This window comes from Rhodnius prolixus, unplaced genomic scaffold, assembly GCF_049639745.1.
Source record: "Rhodnius prolixus isolate KJV_2025 unplaced genomic scaffold, Rpr scaffold_2, whole genome shotgun sequence".
NCBI lineage: Eukaryota > Metazoa > Arthropoda > Insecta > Hemiptera > Reduviidae > Rhodnius > Rhodnius prolixus.
In genome coordinates this window covers 55,515,579-55,536,920 of record NW_027411592.1, presented here as the reverse complement: position 1 = coordinate 55,536,920, position 21,342 = coordinate 55,515,579, and the positions used below count along the sequence as shown (strand labels likewise).

Genomic DNA, 21,342 nt, shown 5'->3' with positions numbered 1-21,342 from the left:
CAATGCTAAGATTTATTGTTGGTTTAGTGGGTTCGATTCCTCCGGTCTAGGTCTTTAGATTTTATTTAATGGTTTAATATGAGAAATTTACAGTAAAGTATGTTAGGCGGTTAAGAGACTAGACCCGCAATGCTAACATGTATTGTTGGTTTAGAGGGTTCGATTCCTCCGGTCTAGGTCTTTAGATTTTATTTAATGGTTTAATATGAGAAATTTACAGTAAAGTATGTTAGGCGGTTAAGAGACTAGACCCGCAATGCTAACATGTATTGTTGGTTTAGAGGGTTCGATTCCTCCGGTCTAGGTCTTTAGATTTTATTTAATGGTTTAATATGAGAAATTTACAGTAAAGTATGTTAGGCGGTTAAGAGACTAGACCCGCAATGCTAACATGTATTGTTGGTTTAGAGGGTTCGATTCCTCCGGTCTAGGTCTTTAGATTTTATTTAATGGTTTAATATGAGAAATTTACAGTAAAGTATGTTAGGCGGTTAAGAGACTAGACCCGCAATGCTAACATGTATTGTTGGTTTAGAGGGTTCGATTCCTCCGGTCTAGGTCTTTAGATTTTATTTAATGGTTTAATATGAGAAATTTATAGTAAAGTATGTTAGGCGGTAAGAAACTAGACCCGCAAAGCTAAGATGTTTCAAGGTCTAACATGAAGTTTGGCGTAATTTGCAAATAAAAAAGTTAAAGAAATATAGTATTTTTATTATATTATTTGTATAATACATATTTTGTCCATCTTGATATTTATTATGCATTTTGTTGATCTTTTTTTATTTGGTTGGTTGTTGACCAAGATATGACCAAGTTATTGTAAAACAACCTCCGCCGACAGGGTATACGTGCTTTATTTGTTTGGACGTAGAAATATGTGATTCATATAGTATGTTATAGTGTGTTTCAAACTATATATACGAGTATAAAGTTTAGATAAGTTCAAGCAAAACTTAGTGGACTTTTCTATACCATTTCATGACTAAAAAGAAAGAATAGTATTCACTAAAATTGACGTAAGTTACAATATTTATAATTTATAAGCTAATGGAAATAAATTCACTTCAATAGTACTGGCTCGTCTATAGACTAGGAGGTTTTCATGAAGTTCTTGTTGGACTGGAACTCTATTCTCTGCTTTAGAACGGAATAGAAAAGAAGCAATGGAAAGAATAAAGTTGAAGAACAAAAAATGATGAGAAATTCTTATTCACTAAACTCGATAGTAAATAGTTTATAGTAAAATAGATAAAATTTATGGTGTAAACCCTAGTAACTCCGGCGAATAGCAAAGCTGTCGGAGCCTCACATTTAGGCATAGTATGAAATGCCGTGGCATTTAGCTTTGTTTGATTTAACCTTTAACAAGTGACCTAACTGAGGAATGTATATGTACATCCTTTAGATATGTTTGTGCTTTAAAACAGTTTAGCCTTAATTTTTATTCTATTTTGAAGGTACGCCTTTTTTTTTTTTGAGGCTGTTGGCGCCTGGATAATAAGGACAGTGTCATCTTTGTTACAGACAACAATCCTAGTAATGCCTAGGAGATAAGGGGGAAAAAACTCTGGAAATCTGTTGCTGGTAATAAACATCGTGAGATTATGCCCGATCTGAATAAAATCAGAATCTAGGAGATTCCGTAGGAGCTAACTAGGCTAATTATAAATTACCACACACCGATATCAAGTGTATAATTGCAAAAGCAGGCCTGACAGATTACAGTAATGGAAATAAAGGGAGATTCTGTAAAACTATGGCAGATCAGTTACCTAGACAACCATGGTTTAAGGGAACTATCACTAATAAATGGGTTGTTACGACAATAAGGAGGCTGAGAGCAAACCACGCGGTGTATGCGGATCGTATCTTCACAGGATCAACAAAAGGTCCTCTCTCCTCTTTGCGTAGAATGCGATGAGGAGGAGGATTTCAAACATATAATAATGGATATATCCACGTTATGTGGTAGAAAGGAAACGAATATTTGACGACATATACAGGTATTTAGATGCACCATTTCGCTACGAAGACATAATATTCTCCACCAACATCTATGTGCTTAAATCTGTAGCAGAGCTAACAAAGAAATATGAATGTAGTTAAAAGTTATAGCCGATTAGAATGAATGCAAGAAAATGATTAGAGAAGGATTACGTGATTTTAATTTCGATTAAGCTATAAGGATGGCAGGAATATAGAGTACTGATCCATCCATTAGTTGTAAGTTTGTATGTAAATAGTTGTATATAGTAGAGGGATGAATGTGTGAAGCGAATGTATTTATAAGTAAGAATGGAGAGTGAGTGATATTCTAGTGATAAGCACCTAGACGATGCTGGCTGTATGGCGAAAACCAATGCCAAAAAAAAGGCAAAAAAAAAGAAGAAAAAACTAGGAATCAGATCACTCTGATAATTTGCCTTATTGCAGGGCTGTGTAGTTAGAATAGAGTCAGTCTGAAAGTGCGTTATAATTCTGTCAGCTGGACAGTTAACATGCAAGCATTGTGTTTAGTGGATCAGCTAAGGTTTGACTGGACAGTTACTTAACTATTTTTGATTGGGTGTTAGAGAATAATAACTGTTGTGTGTACATTTTCTATTTGTTTATTGTGGAACACCAATAAAGGTAAGACGCCTTTGTGTAATTGGTTATGTTCCTTAATATGGATTTGTTATTTCGTCTGTTGTACATTTATTTGGGATGTAAGGTCCATGAATATCAATACAGAAGAATCCTTCAGGAATTTTCCTACAAAGTTCTTTTTTTCATCCTGCTTTGAAGGGGGGCCTGACGTTTCAAAACTAATTTAAGATGACTATAAAATTTAAATTGTGTAAGATTCAAACGAAACAAGCTCTAAGCGAATTCACTATCCTTTTCTAAGTACTGTCGCAGGAATCACTGAAATTTCTAGATTCAATTTTATAATGAGCGTTCATACAGTTTGTTTTAATGATTTTTAAAGCGCTTAGATTTTTTTTTTTATCGACTCGAAATCTTGCAGTGAAATGATTAAAGGAATTTGTGCCGCCTCCAATAAGAAGACTTTTATAAATAAACTAGTTTTAAACTAACTTAGTTAGTTTTAAGTAAAAATGTACGGTTGAGAGTTACGAAGCTAAAAGAAAATAATTAGTACGATTTCTGATTCGATTCTTTCTGATTGTATTTCTCAAGTTTCTGTATTAAACATTTGTTCCAAACTCAGAATGTTAAAAAATATTTTTACAATATAGCGCTGGAATAGGCCAAGTGGGGTTTGCCGTACTGAATTCCAACGCGAAGATCCCGGATTCAAATCCAGCTGCTTTGATACTTTGATTTCCTCTTCTTAGGAGCTTCTTACAGCTCAACTAGTGTTGCCTGTGACGAGAGAACACTGCCAGCAGGCCGTCAGTACACTGGAAAAAGCATAGACAACACCATCTTCAAGAAAATCTCATTTAAAAGATAATAAAGAATCCGTGCTGTAAAGTGAGGAATTCCAATGGCTAAGTTACAAATCAGGTCCGCTATTGTTTGGAACTTGCGCAAAAATTGTAGTTTTATCTTCACACTACTATGCATTTTTTGAGGCATTTTATAAACACAAACTATTTAGTTTGAGTAATTACTCAAAATAACTATTTTTTAGACTTAAGGGACCTCAAATCAGTTATTTTATTTATTTTTTTGTGAAGTAAAGTAAAGTAATCGCCTATTTTTTCAGGCGGGGCTTAACGTCCAACTACCAATTAGGTGTCGTGGACGGAGGCGACTAGCAAACATACTTTACAAACATACAGACCTACAAAGCTAAGATGCATTGTGGTACTGGGTTCGATTCCCGGTCTTAGGCCTTGGATTTTATTTAATAGTTAATAAAAGAGATTTTTTTTTGTGAAAATTCTTATTAAAAAAAAAAGGCTCAGACTTCTGTTACAATAATCGTAATAATTGCATGAAACATAAAAAAACAAAGGCGCCACGTGGTTAGAGGCGAGACCCGCAATGCTAAGATGTATTGTTGGTTTAGTGGGTTCGATTACCCCGGTCTAGGCCTTGGATTTTATTTATTGGTTAATATGAGAAATTTGTAGTATAGTATGTTAGGCGGTTAAGAGACTAGACCCGCAATGCTAAGATGTATTGTTGGTTTAGTGGGTTCGATTACCCCGGTCTAGCCCCTTGGATTAGTCGCCTCCGTCCACGACACCTAATTGGTAGTTGGACGTAAAGCCCGCCTAGAAAAATAGGCAATTACTTTACTTAAATAAAATTGTTGAAAACGAAAATACGATTTCAATAGATTATTCACTTGAAATGAATACATATATGCATTATAAATGTTCCCTCTGTTTCAATATAATAATGCTGCAAACATCTGTTATTTATTCTATTAGTAATAATACGTAACAGTAAAATCAAATGCTTTCTATCTACTAGTAATCAAGAGTAGATGTTTCTCTCAATCTGGGGATTTTCTAATTAAATTAAGATAAAGTTTGGTAGAGTAGGGAGGAAGCGGTTGACGGCTGATGATTGTAGAATGTGAACAATTGTAGACACCAGTAAGAAAGTAAACATAAGGTTTGGTAAGATGTTGGCAACATTAAATTCTATTAAGTGATTTCAAAAAGGTAAATCAAGATGTAGAGAGAGAGAGAGCGCGCGGAAATGAGGAGGAGAGGAAAAGCAAAGAGAGGACATTGTTATTGGTAATGAAGTCTTAAACCAGGATGGGTTGGTGGCTTTAGGATTGAGGGGAAGAAGCGGAAGAAATAGATTATGTTGATGAGGAAGGAAGCGAAAAAGAATAAATGAGTAATCCGTTGATTGAGAAGTCACATATTTAGGGAGAAAAGATGTGCCAGCATTTGTTTTTGTGAGTTTTATAACTATATAAAACAGGAAATGATAACATAAACACAAACATTTCTTTCTAATATCGCGCTAAACAGAACTATTCATTTCATTTAATAACGATTTCTAAGTAAAATATCAACTAAGAAAACAAACCAGATAATGAGGAAATAACGCCAAGTTATTTCAAAACAAATATAACTGGTTTATTTACTAATTTCAGTAACAATAAGTCATAACCGAGTTTAATTAAGATTTCAACTTTGGAAGGGTAGATAATAGCTATAAACTAAATCTTTGTTTTGGCATTTTATAAGTTGGCACAAAAAGTCTCATAGAATCTCGTGTACGCGTCACCGGAAATCAGTGGTCAAAGGTCGCGAAAATCTTCTCTTTTTTTTGTAAATATCTTGTTTCCTTTGCTCTAAATGACATTAAATGGTCATTTAGTGGTCCTACGTCTTCCAGTAATTGAGAATTTGGACAAGCGTGTATTATAATAAAAAATAAAATGTAAGAAACAGACACTAGGTCTACGTGTACAATGTATACACAATGTCTAGGCCGGCTAGATACGCCCAGTAGAGGTGTAAAAAAAAAAAAAATGAAAATACAAAATCTTCCTTAGTTTTGCTGGAATTTCCTTAATTTCTGTTTCTAACGTTGTACTTTAATGCCAAGCGTGTTTTATACACATTAGGTCGGCTATTTTTGGATCCAGTAGTTCAGAAAACAGGGAAAAATACAAAATCTTCCTTAGTTTTGCTGGAATTTCCATAATTTCTGTTTCTAACGTTGTACTTTAATGCCAAGCGTGTTTTATACACATTAGGTCGGCTATTTTTGGATCCAGTAGTTCAGAAAACAGGGAAAAATACAAAATCTTCCTTAGTTTTGCTGGAATGTCCATAATTTCTGTTTCTAACGTTGTACTTTAATGCCAAGCGTACATTATTCACATTAGGTCGGCTATTTTTGGATCCAGTAGTTCAGAAAATACGGAAAAATACAAAATCTTTCTTAGTTTTGCTGGAATTTCCATAATTTCTGTTTCTAACGTTGTACTTTAATGCCAAGCGTGTTTTACACACATTAGGTCGACTGGTTTTGGATCCAGTAGTTCAGAAAATACGGAAAAACACAAAATCTTCCTTATTTTTGCTGGAATGTCCATAATTTCTGCTTCTAACGTTGTACTTTAATGCCAATCGTACATTATTCACATTAGGTCGGCTATTTTTGGATCCAGTAGTTCAGAAAACAGGGAAAAATACAAAATCATGGAATTTTCTGAACTAGGCTGGCTCCCAACTATTGCCAGTACCAGAACTTTTCTGGAAGAGAAGAAAGTAAACTGGAATTCTGCGGAAAAATTAAACAGTTCAGAGTTAATATGTGCTTTGGTTAAATGTGAAACACTAATTTTGTTTAAAGCTAACCCGCCTTTAACCGCAAACAATATAACAATCAAACAGATTTGAAAGCACTCAGAATGGTAAATATAACAGCAGAGTGGGTTTTGGATAAGTGATGGAAGTTGTGGTATATGATGGTGGTGGTGCGTACGTCTGTCTGTTCTCTACAGACACTTCAAGGACCGAGAAGGGTAAATAATCCTCCGCGAGTGTAGAAATACGCTTGGCTGACAGCTTGCTTCCTAGATTGATCTGTCTTCTAGTCGTGGCACCAGAGTTACACCCTCTCACTCTCTTTCTCAAGTAAGTGGAAAATAACTTTCCCTCTTTGTCCCGCTCATCAGTCTGTATATATGTATATAATAGATGAATGTATGTATATAGTTCTGTATGTGTTACAAAACGTGGCTGGCTGTCTCTTACAACTAGTTTCATATAAGGGGGCTAGATTGAAGACGCCAGAAGAAGAAGTAGAAGCAGCAGCAGCAGCCCTTACCACAAACCCTTAAGTAAACCTTCATTCTCTCCGCCCTTCGCGTTCATCCAAGGTAAAGTGAACAAGTTGAGCGCTTTAGTTAATATATGGAACAACCTTATATAAGGCCAGAGAGCTACCAAGGGCAGGCAATCTTAAGCCAACTTTACAAACACTCTGGCTCTTCGTTATACCACGGTACTTTGGTATTATATTTACCACAATATTCTCCACTAATATACAGCCTTAGAGTACAACCTTTAGAACTTGGGAAGGGGGCAAAAAGCCGTGTGAAAATGAAACCTCTAAAATGAATCCAGTTACCCGGAAGTTATATTTTTTTGTTTAATTTGGGACCTTGTATAGAAATACATATACATCAGGCAAAGTGTAAATACAATAAGTACAATACATGATACTAAAGCTGCCCGGCATAGCCGATGCACTCCGCAACAAGTACGGACACAGGAAGTGAGAAATCGGCCAGTGCTGGACACTCTTGGGAATTTTTTAGTTGCTGGAAAGGTCTAGAAGATAGGAGATCACGAGGGCAACGTCATTTTAGACGTCGTGGTGCAGGATTTCCTATCAGGATAAGGGTTGATGAGGAAAATGTTATGGGTTGTTGTGAATTGGGATGGCAGGATTAGACTTCTGTGTGAAATTGAGTTAGGAATAGTAAGGATACATTTGAGGAAAGGGAGTAGTTCAGGGTTAGCGTACTGGAAATCTCCCGGATTCGAATCCAGCTGTTGCTGAAGCTTAAATTTTTCTCTTCCTAGGAGCCTCTCACAGCTCATTATCTCGTCTGTAACGAGGGAACATTGAACGGAGCACAGCAGTGCCCTGAATAAAGCTCCGGTTGCCAATGAATGAAGCTTCAGATGTAGAGCCTTAAATTTAAAAATATGTTTTGTTTTAACCAAAAATTTGGTTAGGTCTAAATTGCCTAAATAATATCATATCATGCATGTTTATTGTATCCCTGATCTATTATTAGAGGTTTCGACGTCACTTACTGTTTCCGTTTCGTACTATACTTTGCTGAGTTTTGGTTCGTTTCCAAAAAATACGATTCACCTTTAAGTGGTTACTTTTGATTGAATGAGTTTTGGCCAAAACCTTATTGCTGCGTCCTTTCCTTCAATACGAGGTGTGGCTATTAAATAACTGTAAAACATTTTATTTTAAATTTATACATAATTAGTTATTATCACCTTCAATATACACCCCTCCCCTATCCCTACAACGCTCCATGCGAATTTACCATTGTTCTGAAACAGTGCTGGAAGTCTTTTTCTGTGAGCCCCTGCATGACGCGTGCCGCTTTTTCTTTTACAGCTTCAAAACAGACTGAAATCGTGTTCCTTTTAATGCAGATTTGACTTTAGGGAACAGATAAAAGTCACATGGGGCCAGTTCAGGCAAATAAGGCGGATGGCCTAAAACTAGAATGTTGTTCTTGGCTAGAAACGTCTTGACAGGCAATGCAGTGTGAGCCGGCGCCGGTTGTCTTGATGGAGAACCCCGTGACTTGTTCCTTACGCAGTTGAGCAAGCACCTCACCGGTAGTTAATGTTGATTAATTATAATCGATATTTTCATCCGTTTGGGACATGGAAGGGCGACCCAAAGGCGGTCATCATCTCCGACGTCTTCTCGGCCAACTTGGAAACGCATGAACCACTCAAAAACATTCATCACCATAAACTTCTTTTAATAAAAGATCAAGTTTCAGTAGCGGTTTTACCAAGTTTTGATGTGAAATTTCACGACAATTCGTTGCTCTACTACGTTGTGTAGTATCATGTTTTCGGCAAAACGAAACTAACACCTCTTACATAAACGACGGTTCCGGTCAGACAGATTTTGTCTACAAAAACGTGAGACTCTGCAATCGAAAGAGAAGGCATTACGCTGCACAGCTGTCTCGGTCGTTACATAGTTTTTTCTGTAGCAGCATCAGTCTCGTTATTTAATAGCCACACCTCGTAACTCGTTTTAGCTGAAGTAGAGCAGCTACCCTGGAAACTTAAGTACGAACTCGTCAGAGCTATCATTTACTTCCCTACGTTAAAATTCGTCGAAAAATAATTTTAATTTTATTCTACCTACAGTTAAAAATTTTGTAGTATCAAGTTGGTCATATCGAATATCATGAATCATATGATCACTGATTATTTTATTATCTGCACATTTTGCTCTAAATTTAATAATTTTTTTTTTTTAACAAAATTAGGGCTCTTTTTATTTTTTTAGAAAATTGAAATTTATTTTTAAAAAATATTGGCCATAATGGTAAGCAATTAAATTCTATTATTTTTACAATTTAGATGCTCCTCTTTTTTTTCCTGGATTTATTAATTCCAATTAAATAGATTTGCCTTGTAACTTTAGCGTTATTAATATACGCTTGCCTATCCTGCCATATTAATCAGTAATTTATGATCGTCAAGTGGAAATATTAAGCCTTTTATATAATGTATTAAATGTTTATTTGTAAATTTATACTCGCTTCTGTTTATACATTTCAGAGGGAAATAATTTCTTTGAATTCTGGACAAGCTGGAGTACAAATTGGGAACACATGTTGGGAATTATATTGTATAGAACACAATATGGATGTAAGAGGTTTTATAGATAAATATGTGAGTATAAAAGAAGTTGATTTGTTATAAATTTATTATCTATGTTAAGCTACATAATACAGGATGTATACTGAGGAATGGTCGAAACTTCGGGAGGTGATTCTGGGCATAATTTGCAACAAAAAATTCTATATAAACTATGGCTCGATTCGGCTCCATTTTATAGATATTTTTAATTTTTATGTTTTTTCAAGGTATTACTACTTTTTAGCAAACAGTTGTCTATATTTCTCAAACTATTATAGCTAAAGCGATTTCAATAAGCTCATTAGAAAGAAGGTTAAATTTCCTTTTAAATAAGCTAATTTATATTTCAAAATAATAATATTAAGTATTTTACTTTGTGGCCCAAACATAAGTAATAGCAAGTTTCTAATTTTCTCCAAAAACTTTGACTTCATTTTTCTCAAAAATATTATATATGAAAAAACCGTGCACTATTCAGGAAAAACATCTACATACAAACACCTTTCGAAAGGTATATCATGAGTAGGGGTTATTTTAAAAATTGATGCAGAAATCTGTGATTAATTGCAGAAAAGTAGGCCCCAAAACAGCGTCGGCATTATGAAAGGAATTCACCTACCGTAAGAATATAATTGATCAGAAACATCAAATCCAGTACCATTTTTTAAAAACGTGTAATTTAATGATTAATAATTTAAGAACTATATTCAAAAATATAAAATTTACATTATAAATAATAAAATAAAAAGAAGAAAATGGTGTATGAGTTTTAAATGAGTGTTAGGTAGCAATTTCGAAAGAAAGGATTTTCGTTAAAAGAGTTTAGATCTGTGTGTTATTCTTTAGTTAGAAAAGTAGGTGTTAGGCGGACCCTTGTCGAAAGATGAATGGTATAGAGGTGAATATGTAAAGAACAGAACCTTGCTCTGATTAACGCCTTGGACCAAGTCTTTCCTTGTTTTAACTTGGTGTTTACTTTTCCGGCAATAAAGTGAATAAGAGGATGCCACCCACCGATATCAAGTGTATAATTGCAAAAACAGCACTACAAAAATGGCAGACAGATTACAATAATGGTGATAAAGGGAGATTCTATAAAACTATGGCAGATCAGTTACCTAGACAACCATAGTATAAGGGGAACTGTCACTAATAAATGGGTTGTTACGACAATAAGCAGGCTGAGAGCGAACCACGCGGTGTGCGGATCGTATCTTCACAGGATCAACAAAAGGTCCTCTCCTTTTTGCGTAGAACTTTCTTAGTGGAAAAATATGCTAAATATGTGAATAAAACACAGATTTTCTTGAACAAGACAATAAACTTTTGGAACCAGGAGGTTGTGAAGAACTATTGAATAAGCCGAGAACTTACTTGTCGCTCTAATCTAGTGCAGCATGTACTTTTTGTCTTCAAAAGGTGCCTCCTTTGGCTCGCAAGCACATCTGCATTCTCAAATGGCCTCTCTGTATCTGATCTGGTGAAATGGCTCTGCAGACCTCAGATATTCTTCCCCTCGTCTGATCTCGTGCCAGGGACTCTCCTGATTTGAAACCGCTTGATTTTTTTTTCCTCATGGAGAGTATTAAAAAAAAATAAGGTTTATGCGCGCCCATGACATCAGACCATTCCTCCGAATACACCCTGTATAGTAAATTTTCGGAATGAAAATCAGCAACTGGATTCTTGTATCAAGATGTTCTCGAATTATGATCCGAAAGCTACGGATTAAATCATATTTTATTTTGTGTACTTATTTATTTATTTTTGTTTTTCGAAAGACTGATGTTGAAGAAGAATCGATAACAAGTTTAAAGGACGATGATGTACACAGTGAAAATTCGAACTTATCTAAAAAGGAAAGTTTGATTGAAAACAGCAGCCAAACAAAGTTTGTTGATAATGATGAGCTTAGGCTTAACATGATTGATGGTATGCAATCATTTTTTATGGAATCATCAAATGGTAGTTTCTCTCCGCGTAATCTGATGATCGACTTAGAACCTACAGTCGTAGGTATTTATGATTTGTTTATTTTTATTTTTTAAAAATTTTAATTGGTTAAAAATGTTCCAGTTTTGTATAAAATTATCTAGAATGTTTGCAGATATGCAATCTAGGATTCAAGGCAAGCTACCTCATTAATTTGGAACGGAATATCCGCATCCTTTTTTTTGCCTTTTTTTTTATGGCATTGGCTTCCGCCATACAGCCAGCATCGTCTAGGTGCTTATCACTAAAATATCACTCACTCTCCATTCTTACTTATAAATACATTCGCTTCACACATTCATCCCTCTACTATATACAACTAATTACATACAAACTTAACAACTAATGGATGGATCAGTACTCTATATTCCTGCCATCCTTATAGCTTTACCGAAATTAAAATCACGTAATCCTTCTCTAATCATTTTCTTCCATTTTTTTTCTAATCGGCTATGTCTTTTAAATACATTCATATTTCATTGCTAGCTCTGCTACAGATTTAAGCACATAGATGTTGGTGGAGAATATTATGTCTTCGTAGCGAAATGGTGCATCTAAATACCTGTATATGTCGTCAAACATTCGTTTCCTTTCTACCACATAACGTGGACATATCATTATTACATGATTGCAATCTACGCAAAGAGGAGAGGACCTTTTGTTGATCCTGTGGAAGATACGATCCGCACACCGCGTGGTTCGCTCTGCCTGCTTATTGTCGTAACAACCCATTTATTAGTGACAGTTCCCCTTAAACCATGGTTGTCTAGGTAACTGATCTGCCATAGTTTTATAGAATCTCCCTTTATTACCATTACTGTAATCTGTCTGCCATTTTTGTAGTGCTGTTTTTGCAATTATACACTTGATATCGGTGGGTGGCATCCTCTTATTCACTTTATTGCCGGAAAAGTAAACACCAAGTTAAAACAAGGAAAGACTTGGTCCAAGGCGTTAATCAGAGCAAGGTTCTGTTCTTTACATATTCACCTCTATACCATTCATCTTTCGACAAGGGTCCGCCTAACACCTACTAGATTTGAACTGGAGTAGGGCAATTGATATCGTCGGGTTGGTTTTCAAAATAAACCTAAAGTAATCTCGGCACGATCTATTTATATTTTTGGAGTGAGGAGTGTTTGGGTTGTTTTGTATTGTGTGCTAGTAAAAATCCCCCGGTCGGTATTCTAGATATTGGACCCCTCATATTCGAGAATAAAACTAGTTTTCAAGGTGTTGGAGATGTGATAGTCCATCCGTAATTCCATTAGCGATCGGTCCTTATGCCTTTGAGTCCTTAAAAGAATACATTTACCTGGGCTCTAAGGTCTACTCTTATATCACATTTCCAGCTGATGACAGAATAATTTTAGCTAAAGACTTGGTGTTGCTAAAGTCTAGGTTTCTACCTGGAGTCTCCAGTTCCAGTTTCGCACTGTATACAAAAACATAAACTGATCCGTCCAGTATTGATTTACGGCTTAGAAGTGGAGCACTTCTGAATTGGATTGAAAAAATTATTGATTGCTTAAAGGAAGAAATTCTGCAGTTACGGGATTAGTTCAGGTTAGACATGAGGCTTAGGAGAAGGTCCTACCAAGAGATCTAGGTTCTGTATAAGGAACCGAACTTAGTGATCACTACCTTTAATCTGGGTCGGCTGAGGCTGAAGTACCTTACAGAAATATGAAAGAACGACCGTTTGGAATAAAGCAAATCTAAGGTTCGAAGTTAATAAGACGGTGCAGAATTCAGAAGCCAGAAGGCTGAATCCACAGCCTAGGCAGAGATAACAGGCGGAAATAGATGCTGGAAGCTACTGCCCAATGATGGGTTACTGCGCTAATGAAGTAGATTCTACAATGAGTCACTTTCTTTCCCACACTTTAAATAATCATTACAATGAATAGTTTAAGATCTTAAGATCTCCACTCCTTAAGAATTTCAACAACAAAGTAGAAATTACTGATTAAATCATACACAGCTTCTTGCTAATAAAAATTAAACGTCCAACACAGTATCTTCCCGTTAGAAAGAAACTCTCCTCTACCATTATTAAGTTTTTTCTTTACTTACTTTCAGACGTTATCAAAACTGGTCCATACAGAGATTTGTATTTACCGAATACACTCATATCTTCTTCTGAGGATGCTGCAAATAATTTTGCAAGAGGTTTTTATACAAATGGAAAACTACAGTTAGAGGAGGTAAATCCTTTATTATTTTTAGCTAAAATTAGATTAATTTAGATTTAGTTTTTAAATTAAAAAAACAAAAACACAACGTAAATTTAAGTGTCTCAACGGAGGACTCTTTTTTCGTCAACTTCCACTATTCTTAGACAGCTTGGTCTCTGGTGATAAAGGAAGATAAAACGTAAAGAGATGTAGATAACCCTAGATCTCTTAAAAGAAAAAGATGAGGTTTTTCCTTCTTCAACTATTAGGGGGGATTGTCATGTAAACTTTCTTTACTTCTCAGGATAGAGATGATTAACTTGGAATCCTGTGAAGAAGTTCAGAAGCCTCACTTTTTGTTTGACGTCGTACCAATCTCTCGGTTGTGACATGGAGATTTTTGCCACGCAGAGATGTGAAGAAAAACTACCAAATAGAACTTACTGAAGAAAACCCTGGAACTCTGGAAGAGCGTAGGCTAGATGTAACCCTATTTAGCTACAACCTTGGGGAATCGAACCCAGTGTCCTAATCTATTTTACTATTAGTAAAGTAATTGCCTATTTTTGCATGCACGCTTTACGTCTAACTACCAATTAGTTGTCGTGGACGGAGGCGACTAGCAAACATACTTTACTATAAATTCCTCATATTAAACATTAAATAAAATCCGAGACCTATACACTATGAATCGAACCCACTAAACCAACAATACATCTTAGCTTTGCGGGTGTAGTCTCATAACCGCCTAACATACTTTACTATAAATTTCCCATATTAACCATTAAATAAAATCCAAGGTCTTGACCGAGAATCGAACCCACTAAACCAACAATACATCTTAGCTTTGCGGGTGTAGTCTCTTAACCGTCTAACATACTTTACTATAAATTTCCCATATTAACCATTAAATAAAATCCAAGGTCTTGACCATAAGAATCGAACCCACTAAACCAACAATACATCATAGCATTGCGGGTCTAATATCTTAACCGGTCGGCTAGCGTGGAGCCTCCTTTTTTGACTATTCTCTTTAACCAATACTCACATCTGTACATGGAACACTGAAATGGAAGATTTAAGCACAAAATAATCTTAAAATATGAGCGTTATAAAAGAAATCTAGCTCATTGTACGTCTACAATCTTCGTTTCCTGAATTATTAGTCTTAATTAAAAGTGTTAATTAAGAAAAAAACAAATTTATTCAGGTGTTAGAAACATTAATGAATATCACTGAAAACTGTGAAAGACTTCAAGGCTTCCTATTCTTCCACTCAATTGGCGGAGGCACTGGTTCTGGATTCCATTCAGCATTGCTGGAAGAGATACACGATGAATTTCCGAAAATTAGCAAGTTAGAAATAGCAATATTTCCTTCCCCAACGGTAAGTTTATTTGAATTGCTTTACTTAAAAGAATAATTTAAAAAAAGTTGCATTCAATTAAGGAGCATTTTATTTTTTTTTCAGTTATCAACCGCCGTAGTTGAACCATACAATGCAGTACTGGCTGTACATCACTCAATCGATTATACAAACTGTACATTTTTAGCTGATAATGAAGCAATGTACGATATCTGTCAGAGAATGTTGAGAGCAGACCGGCCCACTTATAGTACATTAAATAGATTGCTGGCACAGGCTGTCAGCTCAATTACAGCTAGCCTCAGGTATATCAATAATTTATTAGATATTTATTTATTATAATCTTGTAATAACATTGGCGTATTCTTCAAGAAGAATACAAAGACAGTCTTTATTTTTTTCATTTTTGTTGTCCTTTTTTTTAGTAATTTGTGACAAATTTAGTAAGTAATTATTTATTTTGCTAAGTACCACCAATTTGCTTCGATTAAAAGCTTTTTAAATCTGAAGTTAATTAGATTTCGGATTCACATTTATTTTATTTACCAAAATATATATACAATATTTACATTTTTAAAATACAGATGTCTGAATTAAAATGTCAGTGGTAAAAAAATAAAAAATACAAGTTTCAGTATTATATTGCTAATTTATTAATTATCTACAAACATTTATGAGGACAGTGACAATAAAGATTATGGGGTCATTATGAGGTGTAGACATCAGTAGAGATGAATATTTTACGTTGGTGCTTTTCATTCCCTTCACAATCTACACCTACGACGTTCCCACATTTATTTCCTGTTCTCGTGACAACAGGCAGTCTTTCCTTCTTTTTCTTGTTTTTAGTCATCACAATCTCAATGATATCATAGATTACGTACAAAACTCTCACGACGAAATAAGTGACTTTAACGAATGTATGTGGCATCTAAACTTATGGGTGCTGAGTAGGTCTAAGGAGCTCAACACCACTCGGCAGAGACAGGTGAAGGAATTCATTAGAGGCTATTCGCCGAGGCTGATTGTAGCATTAATCCGTCAAGGCCGTGTGGAGCTATAAGGATAATTGTAGGCTTATTAACTGGCCACTGCAGGCTCTGAAAGCACATGCATCGCACTACAGCCTTTGTAGGTTCTGTCAGGAAGAGGAGGAGGAAACGGCACTGCACGTGTTGTGTCAGTGTGAGGGACTAGTCTGGGCTAAGGATGTTACTTCTCGGGGAGGAAAAACCAAGGCCTTGAGGAGCTTTACCCAGGAGTCGCTCTCCAGAATTAAGAGTCTGATTAAACGGACGGGTCTGGCGGGCGAGCTTTAGAGTGAGGGGAGCCACAATAGATCCAAAGGGGTCGCAGTGGTGTAGGCCTTGAGGCCGCCCTAATCTAATCTAAACTTAAATGTTCGCAGACCGCTGTAAGACCTTTAAAAAAATTTACAGCAATGCCGTAAAACTGGAAAGGCGCTCAACACAATCTCGATAAACAACTCAATCCTCGCCTAACATGACTCCTAAGATTAGGGCATGCCTATTCTTTATTTAGACAGCGATCCTAGGCTCTAATTAACAGACGGATCCTTCTGAAACCATAATGTTCTAGACAATCTCTATACTACAATACTTAGACCTTTACTAAGCATACGCCAATTCAAAAACTAAAAAAGAAAAGTACTACGCATCGCCCTTAGAGTACCATGAATCGTCAGCAACGAGCAAATCTTTACCGAATAAGAAGTACCACTGATAAAAAGACTTTGTATAAGCATAACGACAGATACTTCTACCAGCTACCAATCAAACGACTTCTATCGAAATCTTTTATTTTTAAAGATTTTAAAATACACGATTGCAAAAAAAATCGCTAGCCTAGGTTTAAAATTTAGGATACGCCACTGAACCAAAGTCATGTGAATAATTTATTTTTTATTTTTTTTGAAAGATTTAAAGGCAGTTTGAACGCTGATTTTGTGGATTTTCAAACAAATCTGGTGCCGTACCCAAGAATACATTTTCCAGTGATGAGTTATGCACCCATAATTAACTCTGATATGATTACTCACGAATGTTTATCTGTTCAGACGATTACGAGTAATTGTTTCGATTACTCCCACAGGTAATTTAATATTTAATTTTATTTAAAATAAAATTAAAATAGAAAATCTTGTAATAATAATAATAATAATAATAATAATACTTTATTTTTAAAAGTATATAAGTACATTAAATTTTTAGTACAAAAGTATAATAGGCATGGCTACATGCAGCCGTCTGCCAGAGTTTACCAATGTTTAAATGAAAATACTCTTTCTCAATAAAACAAAGAAAGCTAGACCTAAAAAGACATGAAATAAAAATGAATAAAATAAATAAATAAAAAGTATAAACATAAAATAATAATAGTGAACTGCTACAGAGCAAAAAGAAGAGATCAACATTTATAACAAATTAAATAAGAAAGTACAAAAACGAAAAAAAGTTCAAAATAAATGATACAAAAAATAAATGAAATGTACATGAAAAGAAATTCTAAGAAGAATCCACAATCCAGATATACCGAACTCTCCAAGCATGACGAGCATAGCGGATCAATGGGCGAGGATTTACTTGGCCGGATAAATAAGCAACAATTTCATCCCTTGCAAGAGTTCGCTTATTGAAATAAAGAACTCGAAATTCCGCCAATAGAGGACACACACCCAGAAAATGATATATCTCTTCGCGGGTATTGAAGTTACAAAGAGAACACATTTCTAGGTCGGAATCTCTCTCAAGCCAAGGTCTACAATTTAAATATAGTAACTCTCCCCTCAGCTTAAATAGCCAGCGAAGTTCAGAGTGGCTTAGATTCTCGGAGAAAGAGACCGTAACCTTTTCTCGATGGTCCGAAATCAAGACTCTATACAATAAAAACCGGTCGGATGCTACTGCACAATTTACAGACTCCACCAGACGAGACTTATTAATAGCATCTGGAAGTTGCAGAAGTTGTTTAGGACAATCAGAAGGGTCAACCAAAGAGAATGAAAATCATATTGGTAACAGCTGGAGAGAGTGAGCCAATGTTTAAGCCAATAGACCTTATTATTAATAATCTGGAGGGCAACAATTTTAGATAGGCGGTGATCAGGCAAAGAAAGAACTTTAATTAAATATTTTATGTGCAAATGAAGGGTATAGGATTCAAAAGGAGGCAACTCAGTCTCTATGGCTAGCATGTAAGAAGGTGATACTAATGGTAAACCATACAACTTCTTTATAAAAAATCTTTGAAATTTTTCTAAGATTTCATAAGATTGAAAGCCCCATACTTGGGAGCCATAGCAGACTACTGCGCGTGAGACACTCTTAAAAACTTGTATTTTAGCATTTAATGGGATGTTGTTATTTGAAATAAATTTGGACCAGACCCTGTTTCTTGTATTAAAAATCTTGTATTAAAAGACATTTAATATAAGTTCCCTTTGTTGTGTTCCATTAAATCTAAACAAAAAAAAAAGTATTTTGAACAAAATTGGACTTCCGCTAATCCAATATTCTTCCTGTTCGGAATTTTGATTACATAATTAATCCCTTTTTAAAAACTAGTAATCGGTGCCCCTTAATACAGCCCAGCTGAGCCCTTAATCGACTTTTCCCAGGGAATAGTTTCAAATTTCGGCGAACTACTTGCCAGCAAGTTAAAGAGAATCGTTACAACCATTTTCTAACGAAAATATTGAAACGAAATCTGAAAAAAAAATTTGGTTAAGAGCTTTCGGATTTTAACAACCAAAACTTATTGTTACTTCCCGTGAAGTCAAAAGTTTAAATGTACGAAGTACACAAACACAGATATGAAAAGAACTTGGTTTTTTTAATGTCCTTAGACGACATAGAGCTGCTTGCTTCTGGGCGATAGTTTTTTTTTTTTTTACCAAACTCCGTCAAATTTGGAGAAAGAGTGTCTTGAGAGTGGTTTTATAGGTCAGGATTCTTCCTGTCTTCCGGTAACCCATTCTTCCAAGAACCAGGAGAGAAACTGTTGGCTCTCTGTGACAGTTTTCCATAGAAGGCCTGATACAAGGAGGATGGAGAGGTTCGTGGTTGGTAATAACATTTTAATTGTGGATATCTGGGAAAGGTGTTGTTATACCGGCTTCGCTCTCATCGTAGAACTTCTCTGGTTATCTCTAACTGTTGGCTTCGCGAGATGTTGGAGGGGAATAATTACCTTAACCAACATCTTCTTGGGAGAATTTCTTCTGAATATTTAAAAAGGGATGAATAGGGCAACCCGCAGTTGGCACCGTTCAGTGGTTATCCCCAAAATACTGGTCCTCACTTCTCTTCATAGAACTCTTTTAGAGAACCTGAGTGAGAGGTTTTTCCAGAAACTGGAGAAATCCACTCTAAAGAAAGAGGTCGACATTGAAATTTAATAACCAGCAGTTTGAAAATAATATTGAAAATGAAATTCTCTTATTTTGTTTTATTTTTCCAGGCTAGTCCGTTGTGAAAGTGAATATGGTCGCTACATTTCCTGTTGTTTACTGTACAGAGGTGATGTCACGCCGAAGGACATCAACGGAGCCATTGCTTTAATAAAACAAAAGAAAAATGTCCAGTTTGTACAGTGGTCGCCTACTGGTTTCAAGATCGGCATGAACGAACAACCGCCCGCCGTAGATCCTAAAGGAAAGATGGCCAGCACTACAAGAGCATGCTGTATGTTATGTAATACAACGGCGATAAAAGAAGCATGGAGTAATTTAAATGTAAAGTACCATGGAATGCTTAAAAAAAGAGCATTCATCCATTGGTATCTTAAGGAGGGTATGGATATGGAAGAATTTTATAGCGCACAAGATGATCTTCTTCTGTTGGAACAAGATTATAACTGTCTTGATTAAGCATCTAAGCTATTGAGGTGTGGTTTGATGTTTGCCTTAATTGGCAGATAGCTTGGCTTTGCCAATTGAAGAGGATTGTTTCTGCACCTGAGGATGTGCACTCTTGGAAGCCCTGATTTTTTTTTTAAGAAAAGCAAAAAATCTTACTAATTTGGATACAAAATAAATGGTTTTTATTTTTTTTACTGAAATTGTCTTTAGATTTTATACTGTAAAGGGATAATAACAGAGTGACATTTGTGGATCAACTTCATCGCTCGGCCCTTTTGTTGTCAAATTAAGAGTTAGATTAACCGGATGAAAGTGAATGCTAAAAATAAATTTTAAGAACGCAACTTATCGTTTTGCATTTATAGGCTATTGCATTAAAACAATCTGCTGTAAGTTTAGAACTAAATTTGTGGCCAGGACGGCTTAAGCTAATTCAGTCGGTTGATTTCACATAATATATCGTAGAAAGCGCTTGCTTTATCATAATCCTTGCCGGTTACCGATCATATTAAATGTTGATTAGTTTGCTGTAGTTGATTTCAATTAGGATTCATAATCTCTTGCAAATTTGCATGTTCCTTCTATACAGGGTGAATCAGTAAGTAATGTCCATAGGCACTACTGTGTGTAGTACATCTACTCGTAAAGTGGAGTTCAATGACGTATTGGCCAACTTCATATTTTCCACCGTTGTTGAGTGACGTACTTTTTTGCAATAAAAATGTTATTACTCAGAAAGTTTTAGTCCGAATTTGATTTTGATGACACGGCATAAAAAGACAGATAAATTTTCTAAAAATTGACACCATTTCGAAGCATAAGTTATTCTCCAAACAGCCTTAAATCTTCCTCCTGGATACTGGAAAAATAAAAGTAATCGAAATTTTTAAGAAAACTCATTAGGCCCTTATGTGATCCATTATCAGACCTAGGTGCTGGCACTTTTTATAAAAGTTTCCTTGCCTAATGAGCTTTCTAACGGTATATCATTTTCCAGGATTCCTTTTATCTTCGTATGAGAAATTACGTTTGTTTTGGCAAGATAACTTGTTCAAGAGCACACAACAGTGTTAGTTTATCAAGTTGTTTAATTCATTGAAAACTCTTTTAGATGGACCAGTAGTCAATTTTTAAAGTAGGCTGTCTTAAAATAAGGAAGTCAAAGGTTTCAAATTGCACTTTAAACATTTACTTCTGATCTCTCTGAAATATTTGAGAAAATGTTAGGAAATATTTTGAACAAGTACTAGGTATATTAACAATTACTTAATTATTATTTCTGATCTTCTTTCACTTAAGAATAAATTGCGGTTTTACAAACTGTATAGTGGAAGTAAGAGTTAAATATTTTATAAAACCAAGTTTGAATCAGGTGTATTGGCTTAGAACTTCGGGCTTCCAATAAGATAAAATCGTTCTGGAATTTAGCCGAGATGTTTTGTCTCGTTTTTTAGTACAATATTATTACTGCATGCATTTTCAGTTTAAAGAAACCCAAAACACAAAATTGAATATCTGCGTGGTCATAAGACAATACTCTTGCTCTTAAGAGGAGTAATAGAAAATAGGACT

At 35.3% G+C, this 21,342-nt stretch overlaps 1 protein-coding gene across 1 annotated transcript; it reads left to right on the top strand.

Annotated features, from left to right (window-relative positions):
- Positions 1-8,905: 8,905 nt before the first annotated feature.
- On the top strand, positions 8,906-19,970 carry LOC141450029 (tubulin alpha-8 chain-like). The gene is made up of 8 exons (XM_074120028.1): positions 8,906-9,039; positions 9,276-9,389; positions 11,138-11,372; positions 13,431-13,555; positions 14,736-14,912; positions 14,997-15,196; positions 16,830-17,003; positions 19,371-19,970. The coding sequence occupies exons 1-8, from the start codon at positions 9,037-9,039 to the stop codon at positions 19,777-19,779; spliced, it is 1,437 nt and encodes a 478-aa protein (XP_073976129.1). The 5' UTR covers positions 8,906-9,036; the 3' UTR covers positions 19,780-19,970.
- Positions 19,971-21,342: the final 1,372 nt, after the last annotated feature.

Bases quoted from the DNA above. Each gene is read 5' to 3' on its own strand.
- LOC141450029 (XM_074120028.1), top strand. The intron at 13,556-14,735 runs GTAAATCCTTTA...AAATTTATTCAG, and splicing joins GAAAACTACAGTTAGAGGAG to GTGTTAGAAACATTAATGAA. The intron at 14,913-14,996 runs GTAAGTTTATTT...TTTTTTTTTCAG, and splicing joins CAATATTTCCTTCCCCAACG to TTATCAACCGCCGTAGTTGA.